Consider the following 22215-nt stretch of genomic DNA (forward strand, 5'->3'; position numbering starts at 1 on the left):
TAAATAAATAAATAAATAAATAAAAGTCCCGGATGAGGTTGAGTCACTCGCGCTGACGTCACCCGCGCTCTGAAAATGGCCGAGTCGGAAGAGGAGGTGGATGTCTTGGTCCAGAGAGTTGTCAAAGATATCACTAACGCTTTCAAGAGAAACCCGAACATGTACGTAGCTCTCGCTTAATCGTTGCTCGTCTTTAAGATCGCCTGAACGCGGGTTTGCAGGCGTCGCTTGCTGGCTAACGCCGCAAGTTACTTCTTTGAGCTAGCCGGGGCGCTAACGCTGCTCGCCGGACAGGACAGGTGTAAGTGGAGCTACGCTAAGCTAACGCTAGCAGATGCTGCTCAACTCAGCTGGACTCTTAGCTTAAAAAGATGATTTAAAGGCCCGTAAGTAAAGGGGATGGTTATGTTTGGAGCCGTGAGTTCTATGTAGAACGGTTTCGTGCTTAAGTGGTGCCGTGCGTGATGAAATGGTTCTTCACGTGGATAGAGAATGTGTTGTGTATGTGGTTCTAGATGGAACCTTCTTGGAAAGGACTCTGCATAGCATCGAAAAGGGTACTGCTGTTGGACAAGCATGGCATCGTAACAAGAGCAGAACCTTTTCTGGTGCTGTTTAGAGCCAGGTTCTCTATAGAACCATATACAACACTATCTTCGTCAGTCTAACCATTTCATCGTGTAAAGAACCATTTAAGTATGAAGTAACTCTTGCTTGTAGATAGAACAATACTCTTTCCTAATAAAACATTTGAAGAGCCGTCTTTTTTACGAGTGTATTTATATTAGAAAGTCATAGCCACTGCTGAGTGCAGTACTGGGTTTCCTTTATCTGCCTGCTAGAGGAAGTTTCATGGGCTTAAAATAGCTAAGTTAATGTATCTACAGTCTATTTGCTTTTCCTGCCATCACTGTACTCAGTTAAACTTTTGCAAGTGCTCACCTGCTACATTGATGTGCTGATTGTTCCGCTTTATCCAATGTAGTAACAGAATACTGACTGACTTTGAGATACAGCTCATATCTCAGACTCTGTGACCTTCTGTCTGCTGTTGTGTGGTTATGGGTGCATCTTATTCGTATTGCAATCCACAGTCTGAAGATTAATTTGAACTGATTCTGTTAATGATCATGATAATGATACATGTTTAATGAGGATTTGACCCATAATATCTTTCTCATGTGCCTCCAAACTACACTACACGTCCACCTGCTCATCCAATGTTTCTACTAAACTCAAAGGTATTAATAGGGAGTGTATCCACTCTTTGCTGGGGTAACAGCCTTTGCTCTTTTAGGAGGTGCTTTACAGTAGCTGTTGGAACATTGCTGTGAGGATTTGATCATGTTCAACAACAAGAGCATTAGTGAGGTCAGGTACTGATGTTGCATCATGTAGTTCTGGTTTACAGTAGCCACTCCAACTCATGCCAAAGGTAGTGGAAGTAGCACCATCACTTCAGAAAACACAGTTCCACTGCTCAAGCCCTCTAGCTGACACTTATCATTGGGCATGGTGACCTTAGACTCATGCTTCTCCAGTGTGTCCCATTCTATTGACAAAGCTTCTCTTTGGAGATTATACAAGCAATGTGAGAGTGTCTCTCTGTTCTAGAAGTTGTATCTGTTATTTCGCCTGCGTTTTAGTAGCTCTGGTACTCCGCTCCATTCTGTTATTTAACATGTGTGTGTTCTGTTGTTTTATATCTGTCTTGTCCATCTGCTTTTTTTGTTGTAGAGATGAGATTGGTCTCATACCGTGCCCAGAGGCTCGCTACAACAGAAGCCCCATCGTCTTGGTGGAGAATAAGCTGGGAGTAGAAAGTTGGTGCGTAAAGTTCCTCTTGCCCTATGTGCACAACAAGCTGCTGCTCTACCGACAACGCAAGCAGTGGCTGGACCGGGAGGGTGAGATTATTTCTTAGTCAATAATGTAATTCCACTGGTTCATACTAAGTTGTATCAAAGATGTGACAAGCACACGAGAGGAGCGTTGAAGTTGGGCCGTGAAGATGGCATACTGGTAGCAATCATTTGTTTCAGGGAGGAGAGGGAGGTTGAGTCCAGGAGACATTTATGCCTTTAATGTTGTATTTGTCATGTGCAGGTGTTGGCAGTGAATGCTAATGATAATAGATGATCCGAGCTTTGCTGGTAAACATAATTCTTTCTTTTCCATGCAGTGCTGGTGGACATCACTTGCACACTACTGCTGCTAAACCCAGACTTTACCACAGCTTGGAATGTCAGGTACCAGATCTTTTGAACCATTATGTGCGTCACAGAAAAAGGTTAAATGTTAATATTTGGCCAATTTAAATATTGGAGTCACCTTTCAGATCCTAACTGGCAGTTCATACAGATTTAACAATGGACATTTTCAGGGTTCGTATGGTTTGAATCAGTTTTGACGTTGTGTCAAAAATGTATTGATTCTACAGAGCTCTAATTATTTACTACTCAGAATGATTTTGGCTCAGTTTTATTTCAGTTCAAACATCAACTGAACAGTGCAAAAATAGACGATGCACACAGATGCCTAGTTTTGATTATTGTGGTTTCTGTGAAAGACACAGTGGCATCAGTGATCATTTTAAATTTCAGTATGTTGTTTATATGTTATTTTTCCTGTTTTTTCATCACTGTGTTGAAATCATTGCACCCTTAATAATTTCATTCCCTCCTTTTCCTGTTCTGCCTGTCTATTTTTAGAATGTATTTTCAACCACTAGTTTTTTTTTTTGCTAGCAGAGTAACGATGCTTTTTATAGACAGTTATTTCAAATACGTGAAGAACTGCATTAAAGAACTGACACTGGGGCCTTGTTCCTTTTATGTATTTCAGAGCTTGCGGTCTTAAAAAATTAATTTGTTTTTTGAGGAATTTTCAAGGGCAATGTGCTAGGTGACAGTTTCATAATCAGAGAGCTGTGACCCTGATTTGGTCTTAAACGTAATGGTTTGTTGCCCAGCGTGTAATGTTAGGGATGCTCTATAAGTATAGGATCACAGCATATTGTCCTTTAGGGGGCACTCTTGTCAACACACAATGCTGCTAAGTCAGGTCTGCGCTATTATTTGAATATTATTAGATCAGACTGCCTCTAATTGGTCTTTTTTTTTTTTCTTTGAATTTGTAGGAAGGAGCTGCTTCAGTGTGGTGTGCTGAATCCAGAGAAAGACCTCTACTTGGGTAAATTAGCACTGACCAAGTATCCTAAAAGCCCAGAGACATGGATACACAGGTCAGTGTTTCATCTATGAAAACAGTTTTGTACTATATGCAAAGCTGATAAGTACATAAGAATGTATGTGATGTATTCACCCATTCAAAGATAATGGTTGTGGAGTTTGTATGCCCTGACTCAATTAAGGCAGCTACCACAGATGTTCTCTAAAGATGGCTTTCACTCTATATAAACTAAAATGAGGCCAGTTGAGTGAGTCTTTGAAATATTAAATATGTGATTTAGCTTTTGCACTCCTGCTTCTTGGCATGGACCAAGCAGACCTGCTATTTTAAGAAGTCCATTAGAATGCATTTTTCAGCACATCATTTCAAATCAGGTCCTGACAGCTGTGACTTTTGGATCATGTAGTCATCAGGTCCCCGAGGAGTTTTGAGGAAATAGGGGTCACACTGTTCTGCTGCCTTGAATCTCGTAGAACTCTTGAGGGGGAAGGTGTATTCTCTTACATTGGCATTCTATTCCCCACTTAGTTGGAAGACTTCTAGCTCAGATGTGCTGCTACATATATTTCTAATTTCACGTGTTTGGTGTACGTTTTAGTGTACTTTTAGTGTATTTTTATCCAGGACTACCTGGAGTTTCTTTTTTCATGCATAATACAAGTTAATATTTTATAATGATAATTAAATTTTATTAACAATAACCTCTATGGTGTAGGTTTATACAGTAGACACCAGAAAGTGTGTGCATGATGTGTAATATAAAACACCTATTAATGTATAATATTCTTAATTATATGCACCCAGAAACCTCTTAGTTAAGTACACCTCCCTGTATCCTCACTCATTCTCCATTTTATCAGCTCCACTTTCCATATAAATGCACTTTAGTTCTGTAATTACAGTTTTTGACCTTGTTCTTCAGTGGTCAAGTCTCCACAGGACCACTACAGAGCAGGTATTATTTGGGTGGTGGATCATCCTCAGTGCTGCACTGATGTGGTGGTGATGTTTTAGTGTGTGTTGTGCTAATACGAGTAGATCAGACAAAGCAGTGCTGCTGGAGTTTTTAAACACCTAAGTTTCACTGCTGGACTGAGAATAGTCCACCAACCACAAACATCCAGCCAACAGTGTCCTGTGGGCAGCGCCTTGTAGCCACTAATGAAGGTCTAGAGGATGACCAACACAAACTGTGCAGCATCAGATGAGCTGTCGTCTCTGACTTCTCTCAGTCAAGCAGTGACACTGAGGTATTTAAGAACACTCCAGCAGCACTACTGTGTCTCATCCACTTGTATCAGCACAACACACAAACACACCACCTCCGTGTCAGTGTCACTGCAGTGCTAAGAATGATCCACCACCCAAATATAATAGTTGCTTTCTGGTGGTCCTTTTAAGATTGTTAGCCTCCTTCAAAGTGTACAGAGGAAAAACAGTTGGACTACAGTCTTTAATTGTAGGTCTACAAAGTGTACCTATATAGAAAATGGAACTAATAAAATAGACAAAAAATGTAGAAACAAAGAAATGTCATTAATGAGGTGGCCGGTGTGGGTGTGGGTGTAGGTGTACATAATCTGTGGTATTATGCATTGTAACTATATATGATGGTCAGTGTGTGTCTATATGGTAATAAATCATCTAATATATTTATATTACTGTGTAATTACTCATGTCTGTGTATTATATATGATAATTACAGTACATTCATCACTTATGTTGTTGACTGTTGGTGTGTAATCATTTACAGTTGTGGTCATTACAAACATTTAAAATTTCAAATGTTTTAATTCTTTCTGCAAATTATTTCATACTAGTTGTAGAAGACAAGCATTATTAGAATCAATGTATTGCATTCTCGCACATTTGACTTTATATTATTTAGAGATGGCACAACTTTTATCTTTCCCCATACGTTTGTCAGTATTGAAACTACTCAAACACTCTGCTACACTCTGTTTTGACATCCAGTCCAGCATTTTCTGTTAAAATCGTCCGCTTCTGCTAACCAGTATTGAATCAGGTATTAAAATATGTCCTGCTTCTGGTTGTTGTCCTTATACAAGTTTAAAAGACAAGCAACCATGTCTGCGAATGTGTTGGATCTAGCTGTCCTGATCCAGAAGTGGTTAAGCATACATCGTGATGGAATCTGTTTGTGTGTGTGTAGATGCAGTGTGGCCAGTTTGACTGAGTGTCTAATGTTGTGTTTTCTCCATATATTTTGTTATTTCTCCTGCCTCTGTTGTTAAGCAAGTAATTTTTTAAGCGTCTTGAGTATGTATTCAAACATCCTAAACAATTCACCCCCTCACGACTCTGCTTCCATTTTAATCAGTGTTTTACTTTCAGTTAGAGCTGGGCGATACGGCCAAAACTATTATCACGATAAACGAAATTCATAACATTCCATATCGATACATATCGTGATAAATGTCAAATCATTATTTCTTTTAAGTTTGAATTTTTGCTCCAGAGTGGTTAATTGTGGTTTTAAACTATCCTTTATGGTCAGAACATGACAAACACTCACCAAACAGTGGAACATTTCACAAATCTGTCATGGCAGAGTGGGAGAGAATTTCTAGTGAGCTGTTTTTACCGGCTGGAAAAGCATGGCTGCAGTTATTGTAATAGCCATAATTTAAGAAGGAAAACATTATTTTAGCTGTCTGGTGGCGAGTGCTCGGCTGTCCCGTTACAAATACCCAACAAGTGGCCAATAGCAGTGCTAAACTGATTAGATTCTCAACAGCATCAACTTAGAGGAAAAGTTATATCGCGATAATTATTGTTATCGTTTTATCGTCCAGCTCTACTTTCAGCTGTGCTTCAGTGTTTCAGAACATGTGTGCTGTTTGTTCTTTTTCTGTAGCTTAAAAATCTTAAAGAACTGACACTGTGGCCTGTACAATTGCAAAATGTTTTATAAAGCAGAGACTTGTGTGTCGTTTTTGTAGTTGGCTTCGTGCCCATATTAGAAACTCGGTCTTTGCTTCTCTGTACTTCTTTATGAAAGAAATTAACGCCATCATGCCCTGAAGGTTCCAAACCCAATACTCTTTGTCTTACATACATTTTTGCACCGAATGTTACTGGATCCTCTGAGTTAGTCATTTAGTAGTCAAAATATAAATAAGCTTGCTTGTAGCATATAATAAGCATAACGCTCTTATACATTAAAATGACATTGCATGGAAGCAAGTCTTATCAGATTGTTATACATGTAGATTGAATGTAGCAATAGTGGCATTTTATTGTATTACGACCTTATAATTCAGTAAATCCAGCATGCCCATCCAGCATAAGGTGTCAGCTTTGGAGCATTTTGTTTTACCACAAGATGGATGAGTGATTTTCCAAAATGCCATTCATTTTTGTCATAGAGGAATCCAGCTTAGATCCTGAGTTCCTAATATGAACGTGACACTAACTACAGAATTATGACACTATTTAGGTCTGTTAAAAACAATATAGACTATTTAAGCCCTGCCCACTGTGGTAAAAATCAACCAGATTTAAATATTTAAATCTTTAATATTCAGTCAGTATCTCAAAGCAGAAACTGTATATAAAAATAGGGTTGTGCAATACTGGCACAGTATGTTTACCTAATGCATATGCCAGCTTTGGCTGTCTCATCGAATAGACAGTAGCAACATGAAAATATTTACAGTGCAGTCACCTGCAGTCTAAGTGCATTACTTTAAAGGTAGTTGTTGTGGATGGCAGGCGGTGGGTGCTGCAGATGCTGCAGAAAGAGTGTTCTCCTGCTGGCTCAGGGCAGAAGGAGCAGCAGGGTCAGGTCGAGCCGCAGGGGGAGGCTGAGAGGAGCTGGCACACCGAGCGGCTGCAGAGAGTACTACAGGAGGAAATGAGGGTGTGTGCGGATGCTGCCGGCCGTTACCCCAGCAACTACAATGCCTGGTCCCACCGTATCTGGGTCCTGCAGCACATGGCCAAAGGCAATCTAAAGGTTAGACTGAGCACATGTTCTTAGTAAACAAAACTTGTAATGGGTCAAGAGTAGATGACCGACATGTGAACCATCATAATGCACAAATTATAGTGGTTAGAAAGGAGCAGTGTTATAGTATGTTATACATAGTTCTGTGAGGACAGGACATGTGTTCTTTACTGTGGTTTATATTGTCACTAACATATTGTGCTAGAATTTTCAGGCTACATGCCAACAAGATTATTTTTAGTAGCAGTAACACCCAAAAAACAGAGTGCATCAATTTTTTTTTTTTATTCTACCTGACCTTATTGCTGTCTCTGCCTCCTCTGGTTCATGCTGAAACCCCTTTGGGGCTTTGAGGGGTGACCTGTTTTGTGCTGGAGTATTTTCTCTTTGTAGAGGTAGCTAGAATTGTGTGCTGCTAGTTAGTAAAGCTTAATAGATATCAGGGTTCATTGCATTAGGCTATTTGATGTGTCCTTATCAGCTCTTAATGGGATTCAGAATTAGGCAAATATTCTAGGGGACAATCTGAGCCTCAGGGCCTCGAACAGAACAGAAGGAGGTGGTGGTTTTAACAGTCCAAAACAGATTTGGACACAGAAATTTTCTACCTTTAAAAGCTTGATAATCGGTTAACAAAGAGGTCAGTAATGCTGCTTCCTTATATTTCTTTAGGAATAAAGTATTATTTACAATTTGTTCTCCAGTAATAAGCATGAATTTAAATTTTTGCTGATATCAAGTGATTTTATTAAGTTCAATGACCAACTGCACGCATTAACCGTAGATTTCTGCAGATTTCTCAGATGCATATTATCTCTCCAGTCTAGTCATCTCTGAATTTTGCTGAATTGAAATTGCACTTGACTGACTCAAGCTCTGCTTACAAATGTGTATTTGTATAGATCTTTATAGCCACTGTTGCAAGGGTGGATAAGCTTTAGAGAACATTGTTAAAAATCCAGCATCAGCATTGTCACTGCATAGCATTAAGTGTGGAGCTGGACTTTGTTGCCATAGCTAATGGAAACTGCAGGCTTAAAGCAACAACAACAAATTTGCCACCATGATAACATTTAGCTTGATTACACAACAAAAAATTACTCACAGTCTGTTCTAACAGTGTGACCTTTTACACACATACACAATAAACATAATTTGATAGTAATAGCACACTCTAAATGTAAGTATTTTCACAAAAACAAATGTCCCATTAGGCTTAATTGTGAAGACAGTTGTGTCCGGAGCTTGGATAGATCAATTGACCCTGACCAAAATAGATTCTCTTTTATGCCATTACCCCTTGGTGGAGTGTATCAGTGTTGTGCTTATGCTCTGCTATTGCAGATTCTTCATGATGAGTTGTCCTCCACAAGGCTCTGGGTGTCCATGCATGTGTCCGACCACAGCGGCTTCCACTACCGACAGTTCCTGCTCAAGTCTTTGCTGGGTGAGCTGGGTCAGTCGTGGGAGAGGTTGCAATCAGGGGCTCTAAACTTATCCCCCCTTCCCCTGGCTGATGCCCTTCAGGTCCATCGGTCTAATGGAGATGGCACGGCAGGGGCAGCTGACGACCATGCTAGTGCTGTCCCTCAGCTCTTCCACGAGGAGATGGAGCTGTGCACTGACCTGATTGAGTCATACCCCGGTCACGAAACACTGTGGTGCCACAGGTGAGCAGGCTGGAGGCGTAACCGTTGTTTTAGGTTACAATACATAAGTTTGATAATTCACTACTATGAGCAAAAAACATAGTTTATAATATTTGAATGCAGTGTGCAACTGCAGCATTTCTGGACCAAAAGGTTATTTCACAATGCAAGATTTCTCATTATGTATGGTTTGATTCAAGCAACCTTGAAAATTACATTTAATTAGCAAAGAAAAGCACCAGGATGTAATACAGTGCAGAGCATTGGCTGTGTGTGCAAAGATACGGGTGCGGTTTGGTTTAATTCAGCTGCAGCTAATATAGTTAGTGTGGGCCAGTGATTATTCACACTGAACCCCTCTGTAACTCCATGGCGAGATGTTTCTTCCCAGGGTGAATTGTAATAATACTGCCAGAGACTTCATAGTAGCCAGTACTACGCAAAAGTTTGTACATGCAAGGGTGCAGTTTTGTGCTGCAACAGAGTATGTTTAAACTGAACGATAGTACATGTATAGAAATGTGCAAAAGTCAAAGATCACCCTATATTTATTTAATCTAGTTCCAGTTTTTCATTTTTTTTGAGTAGATATTTCTCAGGAGATTAGATGTAAGGTAATCCACTTGCATAAGGAAGGGAAGGTAAAAGGAAAATAGGAGACGGTTATTTTACCTATGTATACTTTTACTATAATACTGGAAAAAAAAAATTAAACGATGCTGAGAAAAGGGGACTCCTAACAGTCATGCAACACTTGCAAGATAAAGAGGGAGAAAATTTGCACATCAAATAAAGAAGCTGCTGGTGTTCTCAGAAAGATGGGCTGTCCATCTGAGAGTCCAGACCTCAGCATCACTGCACATGTTTGGATTTACTTGGATCGTGAGAAGCAGCAAATACGCTTACCTTTTAAGACTGAACTGAAGGAATTTATTTGTGTGAAATGTGCTGTGTCATACATTCTGTATCTGTGTGAATGTGCTGAAGTTGTATATTAGGCTGCCTATTTTGTGTTTACCCCTACATGGTCATATTTGTCACACCTGTTACTTGTCCTGTATAAGTTGGGTCTAATCTTGGCATCAGGCCAGCTAATAAATAAACTTCACTTGTCCAGACAACCGACTGAGTCCCCTGGTATCAAGAGGTTTGGATTCTTCAGAACTTGGGAGCTGTGAAAAACACCCTACAGATTTATTTATTAACCTAAAGCAAATCTCCTGAAAAGAACAGAAACTGTAATAAAGGTTTGGCACACTAAATACTGAAAAACATTGTGTGTAGTTGTTGAGGCATCTGTGTAATTCTATGTTAAACCATATGTTTTCTGTTTGTTTTTCTTTTTCTGGTGCTGAAAAATGAAAGACTTGATGGCCATTTAGAACTTACTTAAAAGGTGGTCTCTGACTTTTGCACAGTACTGAAAGGAAGCTCATTTTGGTAATATGCTTTTTGGTCCCACTCAATATTAAGTGTCTCTAATAACTGTGTAGTTACATGTGAACATGTATTGTATATATGTAACTACTAATGACTGTCACTGTTACAGAGTACTGTAATTACATGGGTATCCACTTAAGTTGTTATATAGGTGCAGTAGTAATTATAGAATGGTAATTAATGTGATATGACTAGGTTACCTCATTACAACAGCTATTCGACAATATGTGAAACATAAGACTTCTGATCTGTAGTGTATCAAAAAGGTACACTAATTACAAGAGGAAAAACTGAAGATAATGTACATGTAATTACACAGGCTGTACTTCTATGATCCATCTGTAACACTGATTAAATCATCAGTAGTTCGTGTTGTTACAAATGATATTGATGTGTAACTACGCAGTTGCTAGAGGCACAATATAAAGTGGGACCTGATTTGTGTGTGTGTGTGTGTGTGTGTGTGTGTGTGTGTGTGTGTGTGTGTATTTGTTTGTTTGCTTGCTTGTTTGTTTGTGTGTGTGTGTACTTTTTAGATATGTTATAGCTTGAAGGTCCCACTATCTATACTGTCTCTCATAATCTACTATATAGGAAGATTCACCATCAGGAAGATAAATGAAGTAAAATGAGAAGTGCAATGGTCTCTCTGGATGTAAATGAGTGATTGTCAGATTATTTTTGTCATATTAACGGACCACTCAGCTGTAAAAAGCTCACCAAGTTAGATTGTTCTTTGAGTGCTGTCAATTGGAAATAATGAGTTAAGACTAATTTGAGTCTTTGTAATGGATCCATCCTCTTTTCTTACTCTGCACCAGTTGGGATGTGGAAGGTATTAGCCAGAGTTCCATGACATGGCTCTTCATATTAATCTCCATCTGTGTTGGAGATCAGGTAGAATGTGTTCTCCAGCTGCTTGCTGTGCTGATGGAAGATGCTCAATCAGTCACTATCAGAGCCAGCTTGAGCCGCTCTGGCTGTGCAGTGGGTGAGTAGTGTGACTTTGTGTGGAGCAGGCTGTCCTTGGCCTTCTCCTGGACTGGTCTGATGTGTTTATAGCACAGGGTTATAGTTTGATGGATGATCCTGTGCTGCAGAGCAATCTCTTGCTCTCTCTCTCTTGCTCTCTCGCTCACTCTCGCTGCTGTCCTCTGAAACAGATCCTATGCTTAGTGAGTGTCCTCAGCTTGTGTTGCCATCCTAAAGAGTACCATAGCAACAGATGGATGGATTTCACACTGCAGTTACAGTAAAGGAGTACTAATAAACTAGTACTAATAAAAAGGATAGCATTATCTCTAAAAAAATAATACAAAAGAGCTAATAAAAATAAAACAGCTGAAAACAGTTAATAAAAATAAATTTTCTCATATTCCAGTTTGCTGCTGTTCAATACTATTGAGCAAGGAATGTCACGGAAATGTTGTTCTTCAGGCCCCATGGTGATCCACACAACAGCGGCATATTACACTGGACTGTATAAAGCGTAGACACACAACACTGTCAGATGAGTTTAGAAAATGCAATAAATACACATGTAGCTGACTAGACAAGTCAACAAATCTTGTGGGCATATTGATGGGGGTCAGTTATATTAGATTAATTTATTAAGGAAGTAGTGATTATTTTGATTATTAATAATGTAATCAGAAGCTATAAAAATACAATTACTCAACTGAACTACAACAAACCATGCATAGCCTGTCAATTGGAGTCTTTAAGTTGGTATTTATGTATTTGCATTATATATTTAGCAACAAATGTAGGGAAGGGGTATCTCTGTGAAGGTCTCTGTAAAAGATCTATACAAAGGATTTCACTTTGACATTGTAGTCATGCAAATAATAATTTCGGTTTATGGTAAATGTGAATTTACAGAAACTTCAAAAACTAAATATAGTATTGCATTTTCAGTACTTAGTATCCACCCTTTGCCTTTATTAGAGCTTCCATTCTTTTCAAATTTACTTTGAATTCTTCAAATAAATCTGTAGCCCCCCTCAGTGATGATGTCTGCATTCTTGGGTGGTCATCCATTGTTCTGAGAATACCAGCAGCGTCTTTGTTTTTTGATTTGCCGTTTTTCTCCCTTTTCTCAGCAATGACAGCTACTCATTCTTTCAGGCTCATAGTGTTGACATGTTTTTCACAGTGGAAGGATGGACAGAAACACCTCCTGAATTTTTTTCAGATCTGAAGCAAAGGTGGAGCTTGATTTTCTCCTCTTTCTCAAAGTTGAAAGCTTTATATACAGTTTATCTCATGGTGACAGTTTTGGTGGTCTCCCAGGTCTTGCCTGGCTGTTAGGAATCCCCTTTTTTTCTTTTAATAACTGTTTTAACTGCAGTTTTGGAAAAAGCTGTTTATTTCCTCTTATTTTCTTTGACTTTCCCCTTCCTTATGCACATGGATTATCTTATAGTCTCAGAAGTATCTTCTGAGAAATGAATAACATCTCTGACTTTTGTGCTGTATGTTTGTGTTGTCTTCCCATTTTTGATACTTATTGAGCACATTATTTTCAACAGACGACATGTGTTCTACCTGTGGCACCACTGGCGGAAGAACAGTCAGGGTACAGGACCTCAGTCTCCAGTGCTCACCCACACTGCCGCTCTGCTCAGTGAAGCTTCAGACCCGCACAACGAAGGCAGGAGCTCACAGGCCATGGACGTGGACTGTGTGCCAGACAGCAGCAAGCATGGAGGCTACACACAGAACACCAAGCGGCTGAAGAGAGGGCCTGTGCCTCCCTGCCCTGGCCTCCCCTCTGAACATTTGTTTGTTTCAAGAATCCTCAGTAGTTGCCGAAGCCCAGAGCAAGGCCGTTTTGCCAACGCTTACAGGAAGTGGCTGGACTCTGTCATAGGTCAGTAGCCTGAGAAACCCTTCTCCCACAGGGAAGTGGGAGCCCTGATAGGTCAACTTAGTTTTTGGCACCAACCACCTACACCCTGCCCTCTGAAAGCTGCTGGCCTCCAGTTTGTCAGTCAGCAAATTCCCCTTCGTGATGAAAACCAATGATGAGCCTCGGCAGAGTGACACTCGTCTGATTTGGCTGGTCTGCAGTGTCCGCTTTAGTTCAGGTACTTGATATCTTGATATCTCAGGTCTGTTTCGATATTTTGCCAGTTCTGTGCAACTTTTTAAATATAATTTTCTTTCTCAAGTTTTGCTTTTTTTGTTTCGTTTTATTTTTGTTTTTCGTCTTCCACAACTTACGACTGCAGGATGTTCTCATGATGCTGCCTTCAGTTGTAGAGTTCCTGTCGAGAGGCTTCAGTGCACACTTTAGAGAAGTCTTGAAGCCTGAAGTTATCCTGACCCACTTTTTTTTGTTTAATCAAGAGCATACAGGGCCTGGATGCCTGTCTCTGTCTACTCTTTGAGCTTTTGTACTGGCGCATACAAATTTCACAGCATTTTGCTAGAATCCGACTCAGCAACGTGAGCACAATCAAGGATTTTTACAGCTTCTCAAAATCATGTACAACAACATAGTAGGTCAAGCCTTTTGTGATCAATATTTATTAATACTTTTGTACGCAGCTGATGAATATATGGTGGAAATGGGTGGCGTCCTTGGAAATTAAGATTTTACTTAGGTTTTATCTGTTGCTGTATTAGTGGCTCAGGCCTCATTCAACTCTAGACTCTCATAGAAGCACATTAACTTCACTCTAGAACAGTGAAGATCATCTGGCCATGAACATCAGATGAATCTCTGCATTTAAGCACAAACTGTGTTTTTTAATCCATTTTACGTAGTGTAGTATCACATGATTGTGGGTTTTCCTTATGAAGGGGAATTTCAGCATTTGCAATAGAGCCCAAGTATATTCCTCCACTCATCTGTATGTGTGGATGGCATTACCTTATTAGAATCAGTACAAGCTACCAAGTTGAAGTCTAACACTTGTCGAATGGTGCTTATTTTCTGCACCCACACAACAAGGCTTTAACAAGCCTGGGTTGACAGATGCTGCTTATCTTTTAACACTACATTGACTTATATTTATGCAAAAACAAATCTGATGTAAAATTTCATGGTAGCTCCACTGCTTCACTCATTTCATGATTTATTACAGTTAATGAACTCTTAGGTTGACCTAGCCGAGCTGTAGTAATTACAAACCTCTTGTAATAACTCTAGAAATTGCGCCGTCTTGTAACAGTAGCGGAAGTGATTTATGGCAGACGTTTAGAGGTCTGGATGTTCGAAATGACCTTGTCAATCTTATGAGTTATGTCACTTTCAGACTGGCTCTATTATCACCTTACTGCATATGCAAAGTTATTTGCTGGCAAACTGAATCCATTTTTGCTTTGTATTATTCTGACACTAAAATATTTAGAAACAGTCTGACATGTTTTAGCATATCTACAACTCAAACATTTTGAGATCAGTTCCTCAGATACGGATTGAGTCATTTAGTAGACTAAACACGATAATACTGACATTATAATTTAGTGCAGGACTAGGCTTAAGCTGTGTGAAAAACTGGACCTTAGAGTTAACGAGTTGAAGCTTAGTTTTATATCATTCATCTTAGGAAATATTTGCGTAATTGCACAGTGACTATACATTGAAGTGTTTCACCTCCATCCTTCTGTAGTGACTTTATCTAGGGCTATTTCAGTTTGGCTTTTGATATCTGGCCTTTCTGGAGTGTCTCTCTCACACCGTGTTCGCTCTGAGGTGCCGTAGCAGTCTGGAGTGGTAGGTTTCTGGTTTTTTGCTTGGCAATAAAGTCCATTCTTCCTTCACGCCACTTTCCCTCTGTTGTGTTGAAAACTATGCTGCCTTCTATCCATTATCTCTTCGCAAAAGGAAACTTGTTTTTGTTCAGAAGTGTCATCAGGTGCTCATGTTTCATTATATCAAAGTTTATCGTAGAATTTTTGGTTCTGTTCTCAGCACGAACAGATTATATAGATCAGAACCGTTATGAAGGATCGCTTCAAACAGTGATGATTCTTTGTTACACTAAGCACCACATGCTTATGGTTGTGACTTCTATTCAGTCCCTTTACACCAAATTGAGACTTGCCATTTTCACCTGAGAAGTCTTCTTGTTACATGTCTTACTTGAAGAAGTTGTCATGTTTCTGGTAAAGTGAAATTTACTGGACTTTTTTTTTTTTTCTGCTTCCATGGTCCAAGCTGGCACAAAAAGGAGAAAAATACAGCTCCTGCTCTTCCTTTCCATGAACTGTCTTGCTTTTTTGTGCTACTACTATACAAGTTCTGCCACTGTACCGACTATCCTCAGTCTTGTCTAGACAAAAGTCTTATCTTTTTCAGGGCTTCCACCTTAACTCTAATCTGTTATCTTGCTCAATTTTGAAAGCTCTAACTTCTAACAGCTCGCAGTATGATAATTTGTGGTCTTAAAGAAGCTGAAAACGTTTGCATTTGTGTTACATGTTAATTTGTTTTTTCTTTATGCATCACGTCTGTGGATCAAATGGCATAACGCAACATGAAGAACTGAGCTGAAACGCACTGGTGCATCTATGCAGATACATTCTCATAAATTTCATCAAATGTTGGGAAGAAGAAATGTAGTTTTGTTTTTTGGAATTTTCCTTCTCGTTTTAGGTAAGTTTACATAAGGTACTGTAGTTTTTTTTTGTTTTGTTTTTTTTTTTTTAAACCACAATAACTAACAAATCTAGCATCTCATCAATGTGTCCTATATTTATTTGTAGATTTAAAAAGATGTATATCCACAGTAAATGTTTTGTCAGTTGCCGACCACAAATAAAACTGGAGAATCTTATGGCTTGTGTTTTTCCCGTTCAGTACACTGAAAGAAGAAATTGTGGGGTTTTTTTGTGTGTGTGCATTTTCTTGAAACACTAAATAAGGGGTTGATTTGAGAATATGAGAAAATGAAGTAATATCAAGAAGGGGAACTTGGGGAAAGGTGCATCCGAGGGTAAGTTTGCCTCAGTCTGCTTCTTTTTTTGGCTATGGATTTATTGACTCTCAAACTTGATCACTGCATTCCTGGAGTTTATTCCCCTGGGGTCATTTGACGTTGGATAAAACTGATCTGTGAAATCATATGTATGAAAAAAATGTTCTTGAAAATAAATGAGAGGGCATATGAGGGTTGGAGAGTTGTGGACAGAGCAGAACATTTGATTTAGAGAGGAAGAAAAATATATTTTCTCTTTTTAAGTAAAACAAGGGGCAAATGATCCCATGTAGCATATTAGATATTAGGTATTTTTAGCTAATTTGCCTGGAGATGAGTTTGTGAGATTTGGCAGTTACATCCACACCTGATCAGTTCTGTGATGTGCAGTAGTCATTTGCACTTACTGTATGTACTTAGCAGTTAGATACTGAACGCTCGTGCTTTGTTTGACTTATATGTTAAAAACCTATTGTTTGTCTTATAAAGCTTAAAAGATCAGTGTACATGAACTTTAGCATATGTCATGTTTAAAGCCCACTTCTCAACATTTATGAGAAATAAAGGCTTTTGGCCCAAACTGCATTAGGCTTCCTATAGGGCTGAACTGGCTTGGATGCCACTCTTTGCTGCTTGGACCTATACGTAAAATTATTTTTCTTTTTTAATACTGTTTTTATTATTAATAATAATAATAATAGTTAATTTAGATAGTGTTCATATAATGACAATAAATATGCAATTTAAGAACATTGGCATTTCAAGTGTTTCTATTTTAAAGTCTTTGGTAATAGCTTATTCAAATAAAGTGGACTCTAAGATGTTATTTGATAGAGGCCCCAATTTCAGTTTAAAGTACATGCCTCAGATGGGGATAGATAAACAACTGAATGCTGTTTCCAATAATTGTGTTAAGGCTTATGCATCATCGTCCTGCACAAACTGAACTCATGGACAGATGTGGTTTAGCTTTTTAGTAAATGGACATTGTTTTGGGGCAGTCGTGGGCTCGAGGTTAGGGACCTGGCCCTGTGACCGGAAGGTTGCCGGTTCGATCCCCAGGACGGACAGTTCATGACTGAGGTGTCCTTGAGCAAGACACCTAACCCCCAACTGCTCCCGGAGCGGTGGGCAGTGTGCTCACTGCCCCCTAGTGTGTGTGTGTGTGTGTGTGTGTGTGTGTGTGTGTGTGTGTGTGTGTGTGTGTGTTCACTAGTGTGTATGTGGTGTTTCACTTCACGGATGGATTAAATGTGGAGGTGGAATTTCCCCGGTTGTGGGATCAAAAAAGTATCACTTATTTTTAAGTTATCACTTAAACTTATTCTTCACCACCACCATCCCCCCACCCCCACCCAACATTCTATAGCCAATATACAAACACAGTACATCATTTCATAGAATATGATAAAGTAGACCCAGAGACCTCTTAGTGAATCTCGGTAGACTGTAGATGTTTTAATTAAGATGCACTTCAGCCGTTTTTAAAGCAGGTTTCATTGAAAAGCAGACTAAAATGAATATATTTACCAAGTTTACCAACATATTTACCAAGTTATTTTACTTATGCGCGCTATGATGACAACCACAAAGAACGTGAATTAAAACTGGAGTCAATGCCGCCTAGAATTAGTTTACAGGCTGTTTTCAGCAGCAGTGCTTCATTCAGAAATGCTGGTGCGTTTGGTATTGTTTGACTCCCAGGCCTCTGATGTCACGCCTGCCGTTAGGGCGGAGTCACAGAACTACAGTTTTTTTTCTCCACTCATATTCCGGCAAGCCCCGCCTCTTAGGCTGCGATTGACTGGTAGTATCTCGCCGCCCGCGCTAGGATTAATTAGTAGTTCATACTCACAAGCTGTCCGCCGGATCGGATGTTACCAGCCAATCCGAGCACCGGAGTCGACGTACCATTAGCCAATCGTAGCGCAAGGAGGCGGGATTGTGTCTGAAGACGAGTGCAGAAAAAAATGAACGCACTCGGGCAGAGTGTGAAAGGCAGGGACGGAAGATGGTGGAAAACCGTTAGACTGCTGAAAACAGGTGAGAGCCGTTAAAGCTTGGTCCAGCCGTTTTCGGACTTCACGTTAATTTCGAACTTAAAAATAATGGTTTCTGGGCCGTGACCAGTGTTGCCAAGACGAGCCTCTTTGGAGCGGGGAGAGGAGCCGTCTAGTGTCGGGGTCGGTGATTTATTCACTTTAAAGCAGAGAGTTTTTATTTAGTCACCGTTGAAACGTCGGCTGCTGACGCTTGAACCTACGTTGACAGAAGCCAGTAAACAAAGGCGCTCTATCGCCGAGGAGACGGCTGTTAGCTTTGCTGCTACGCCCACTTTATGGTCTTCAGTCAGCGGGCTAATGCGGACGAAACCAGGGCCCGAATGTGTCCAACATAACTTTGTGACACCGATTTTACTGAGGGGGAAAACAAGAAGAGCGGTTAGCTGGTAAGTTAACGAAGCAAACTCGAGGATAGAGACGAACCTAACTGGTGACAAACTAACGCTGACAGCCGTACGTACTCGCGAGTGTTCTGCGAAACCAGCGTTAGCTAATAATATTGCTTGAGCATCCTTCTTTACTCGTGCTGGTGTGAGAGTGGGTGCTAAATCTTTCATGTCACACCCAGCCTCACATTTCGTGACTCTCTAATCTTGTCTGAGCTGCTCTGTGCCATCCACTGTTGACGCCCCGAGGTGCCGTACACCTCTAGCGCAGCATCTCCGTTGCTCCTCCGCAGGGCTCGGTGTTGTTGCCGTTAGCTCAGCCTTTTCTCGTCTTTCTGTTTTTTTGAACGCCGTTCTCAGCGCTAGTCCCTGCTCTGCTGTGCAGGTGGGAAAAAACGCTCTGCAGCAGCATCGTCGCCATAGACGATGCACTGGAAAGCGTTGTAAAGACTGCGGATGCTGGAGTTTTGGCTCCATTTGGGTGTGTTTGAAACCCTGTGTCCGTCCGTGCTCCGGGCTGCTTTCCCCCTCTTTCCTCATTGCAGGTACAACACAGAAAATCGCCTCCACAGACAGCAAGGCTGCTGTGAATGGCTTTGAAGTGATTTTTGAATGGGAGTTGTGTCGTTGTATTTTTGCTGACTGGTCCTGCAGGTCTGTAATTAGCCTATCGTTATGTCGCAGTAAGGACTTATTGAAGAAGTGTGTACCGTTCTTATATTTGCATACACTAACGTTATATGTCCAGGAGTATCCAGACATCCTTTCCAATAATTAAGCTAATTTATGGTGCACCCATAGCTGACACAGGTGCTCATTTGCACTCCCAGCTTCTGTAATCTCCATGGAAAAGCATTGCCAGTGAAATGGGACGCTCTGGATTAGCTGTACAAAAGCCTAATGTCACCATACCCACTGCCAGGTGTCAGCTGGGGGGGTATAATGCCCCTTACATCTAGTGTAAAGAATCCCTAGAAGAATAGAGGCTGTTACAGCCAAGGGCAAACAAACTAATGGTTATTACCTGCTTCGGAAGAAACGTTGGCTGAACAGGTGTCTGCATACTTTTGCACTTATAATGTATGTAGCGTTCATATCATGATATGTTGCTATGACATAATTAATAAATAATATCCCAGTATGGCTTGTATGCCCTTGTATTGCACCTTAGACAAGCTTCCCTAACATTCTCAACATCTACATGTTGATCCTCCAGTTGACCAATGAGTTAGTTAATAGACTTGTCAGTAGTATTACTAAGTAATGCTCGGCTTGTATGTAGGGCAAAACACAGGTCAGTATAACAATTTAGGGAACATAAAAAAATAGGGCTTTAAGAGTGAATATCACTCATCCCAGGAGAATCCAAGCAACTGGAAAAATGTCCATCTGTGATAAAGCAGCTCATCTTGATTGATTGACAGTTCCAAAAGCACTTTTGAAAATGGAGAAGCTATTTGATTTGATTTGTCATGTCATTATAATGTGTTCCTCCAGTTATAGGAAAAATGAACATCAATCTTATACTGAAGATAGAGTCGAACTGCTCGTTCTCCTCCAGAAAAATCCATGGTCATCTGTTGAAGAGATTTTTCATCATACTTTAACACAAGGTGGGGCATTAAATGGCAACCTCTCTGTGGGGTCCTCTGACGTAGTCAGGCATATTTCTGCATGTACCTTGAGCCTTGTCTTTGACTAAATTACATGATCAGTGGTGATCTTCTGCTGAGCCCTTAGAGAAATCAAAACTGAAAGCCTTCTTCTGCTTGTGTTTGTTTTTCTCTCCTAGTCTGCATTGATTTCTTGTCTGTGCTCTTGTGGCATGACATCCTACAATAGGATCTCTAGAAGCTGGCTGACATGGGCTGTCTCAAAAGCAGGGCATCTGTAGAGGTTGCATGCTTCAAGCTCAATCCCACCAGCAAACACTCAAGACCATTTCTCACGGCATCCAGAGGGGCAGGATCAAAAGGTGATCCTCAGCCGAATTTCCCTTGAGGAATATTTTTGGTGTGATTGTTCACTTACCGCTTCTTCCTATGTTTTTAAATGAGCGCTTATTTGCAAGTGGACTTGCATGTTCAACAAAGTCCCTGTTCCTTGTGGAAACGCTTGCTAGGGAGGTGGGTAGCGTGGCCAGCATGGGAAATTTCCCTCCTGCCTTGGCTTTGACCTGAAGCCATGTGGCTTAGCTGAGATAACCAGCCTGGTACTGTGTTTATATGTGATCTCACATCAAGGTTGGGAATTTTTTGTGCTTCTCTGGCTGTTTGTGTATGTGTGCCCACTGCCTGAAGGTCTGTACTGGACTGTGTCATATATATATTTACAGCCATGTACACTCATGGTTTGAACACTGCCTTTAGCTGAAGTATGCGCCGAGAAGGAAAACAGGCACAGTGTTGCTTTTAAAACATTCACTTTACTTAGATGGATCCAAACCTTGAAAGGAAAGGAAAATTTCTGCATAATTTAATCTTGAATATGTATGCAGAGTCACTCGGAGTGGCTAAACATGGAATGCTGCTTTCTAGAACTGTAGAGAGTCAGAATTGTTTACAGTGCTGGTGATAGGAAGCTATCGCTATGAGAGATTTTGAGAAAATATCTAATAACGATTTTCTGACTAATATTATGATTGCAAATAAAAAAATATTTTCTCTAAATTAAACCCCAGGCACTTTTTTCACCAAGAAGTGAATCCATTTGTTTGTTGACCACTGAATGCAGTGTGCTAGACTGTCCCAAAGAATATTCTTAAACAAAATGTTTACAAATACATGTTTTGAGAAATTGTTGTACGCTGATTTACTGAAAAAATATTTTTGCAAACCGTTTACGTTGGAGCGGTACATCCTGAGTGTCATAGGGCAAAAAGTACCCAAATAAAAAAAATGTAGATTTACCATTGATTTACCACATCAATATGAACTGGTGTTCAACGTTAACTTTTTCCCAACTTGCGACCTGAAATTTTGCTCTCCCAAACCAATTTTCTACTGTCACAAACAAATCTTTGTATTTGAAAGTGTTACTCAGATATAAATGAGCATGCCATGCTCATATAAATTAGATCACCATGGTAAACCTAATAATTGAAACAACACTGTTTCACAAAAACTGCTCAAATTCCCACCACTGAATTGTAAGTCTATTTTATTATAAATGCATCCAATGCTGGCTACAAAGTTCCAGTCCATTTTTCATTTGAAGGTCCATCTCATGTGGATGAACAGTGAAAGATTTTTCTCTTTTAAATGTGTGATATGCTGTTGTGACTGCCTTGGTCAGCTTCGAAGCTGCTCCACTGTTCATTTGTGGTATGCATATGTCCAGCGGTTCAGACATTTTAGTGGCTTTTTTTGCTGCTGCACACATGACGGGAGAGACTTGTGACACGCGAGTGACAGTTTTTAAAAGTTTTAAAAGTAAACACTTTTGACTCTTTCACTTTAATCTGGCTTGTTAGGATATTTCCTACAAACATTATACTACATCTCAGATCCAGAGGGGTCAAAATCGACCCATGAAACCGGAGTTTTCCATGAGGGAATGAAGCTTGCTTTTCTTTGTATTTGCACTTTG

General features: G+C 40.1%; 2 protein-coding genes across 8 annotated transcripts in view; both read left to right on the forward strand.

Moving 5' to 3' along the window:
* The first annotated feature begins 62 nt into the window (after positions 1-62).
* Positions 63-16037, forward strand: ptar1 (protein prenyltransferase alpha subunit repeat containing 1). 2 transcript variants are annotated; one of them, XM_017691073.2, is made up of 7 exons: positions 63-161; positions 1738-1907; positions 2183-2249; positions 3140-3244; positions 6928-7171; positions 8507-8832; positions 12783-16037. In XM_017691073.2, the coding sequence occupies exons 1-7, from the start codon at positions 76-78 to the stop codon at positions 13129-13131; spliced, it is 1347 nt and encodes a 448-aa protein (XP_017546562.1). In that variant the 5' UTR covers positions 63-75; the 3' UTR covers positions 13132-16037. The 2 variants fall into 2 exon arrangements, with proteins under 2 accessions (XP_017546562.1, XP_037387467.1); XM_037531570.1 differs by lacking the exon at positions 12783-16037 and having other exon boundaries at positions 8507-8609; positions 8690-8808.
* Positions 16038-18070: 2033 nt separating this feature from the next.
* apba1a (amyloid beta (A4) precursor protein-binding, family A, member 1a) overlaps positions 18071-22215 on the forward strand; it is a 45618-nt gene continuing 41473 nt past the window's right edge. For 3 of the 6 annotated variants that reach the window (XM_037531654.1, XM_037531657.1, XM_037531658.1), the window contains exon 1: positions 18071-18221. The gene's annotated coding sequence lies outside the window, so the exon portion shown is untranslated. Of the gene's footprint in view, positions 18222-18407; positions 18628-20579; positions 20603-22215 lie in introns of those variants that run through there. The other 3 variants (XM_017691070.2, XM_037531655.1, XM_037531656.1) reach the window with 3 other exon arrangements.

The sequence above is a fragment of the Pygocentrus nattereri genome, chromosome 20 (genome assembly GCF_015220715.1).
Source record: "Pygocentrus nattereri isolate fPygNat1 chromosome 20, fPygNat1.pri, whole genome shotgun sequence".
Classification (NCBI taxonomy): Eukaryota; Metazoa; Chordata; class Actinopteri; order Characiformes; family Serrasalmidae; genus Pygocentrus; species Pygocentrus nattereri.

Coding starts and splice junctions, on each gene's coding strand:
- ptar1 (XM_017691073.2), top strand. CDS start 76: ATGGCCGAGTCGGAAGAGGAGGTGGATGTCTTGGTCCAGAGAGTTGTC. Junction 2,250..3,139: donor ACCACAGCTTGGAATGTCAG/GTACCAGATCTT, acceptor TTGAATTTGTAG/GAAGGAGCTGCTTCAGTGTG. Junction 7,172..8,506: donor TGGCCAAAGGCAATCTAAAG/GTTAGACTGAGC, acceptor CTGCTATTGCAG/ATTCTTCATGATGAGTTGTC.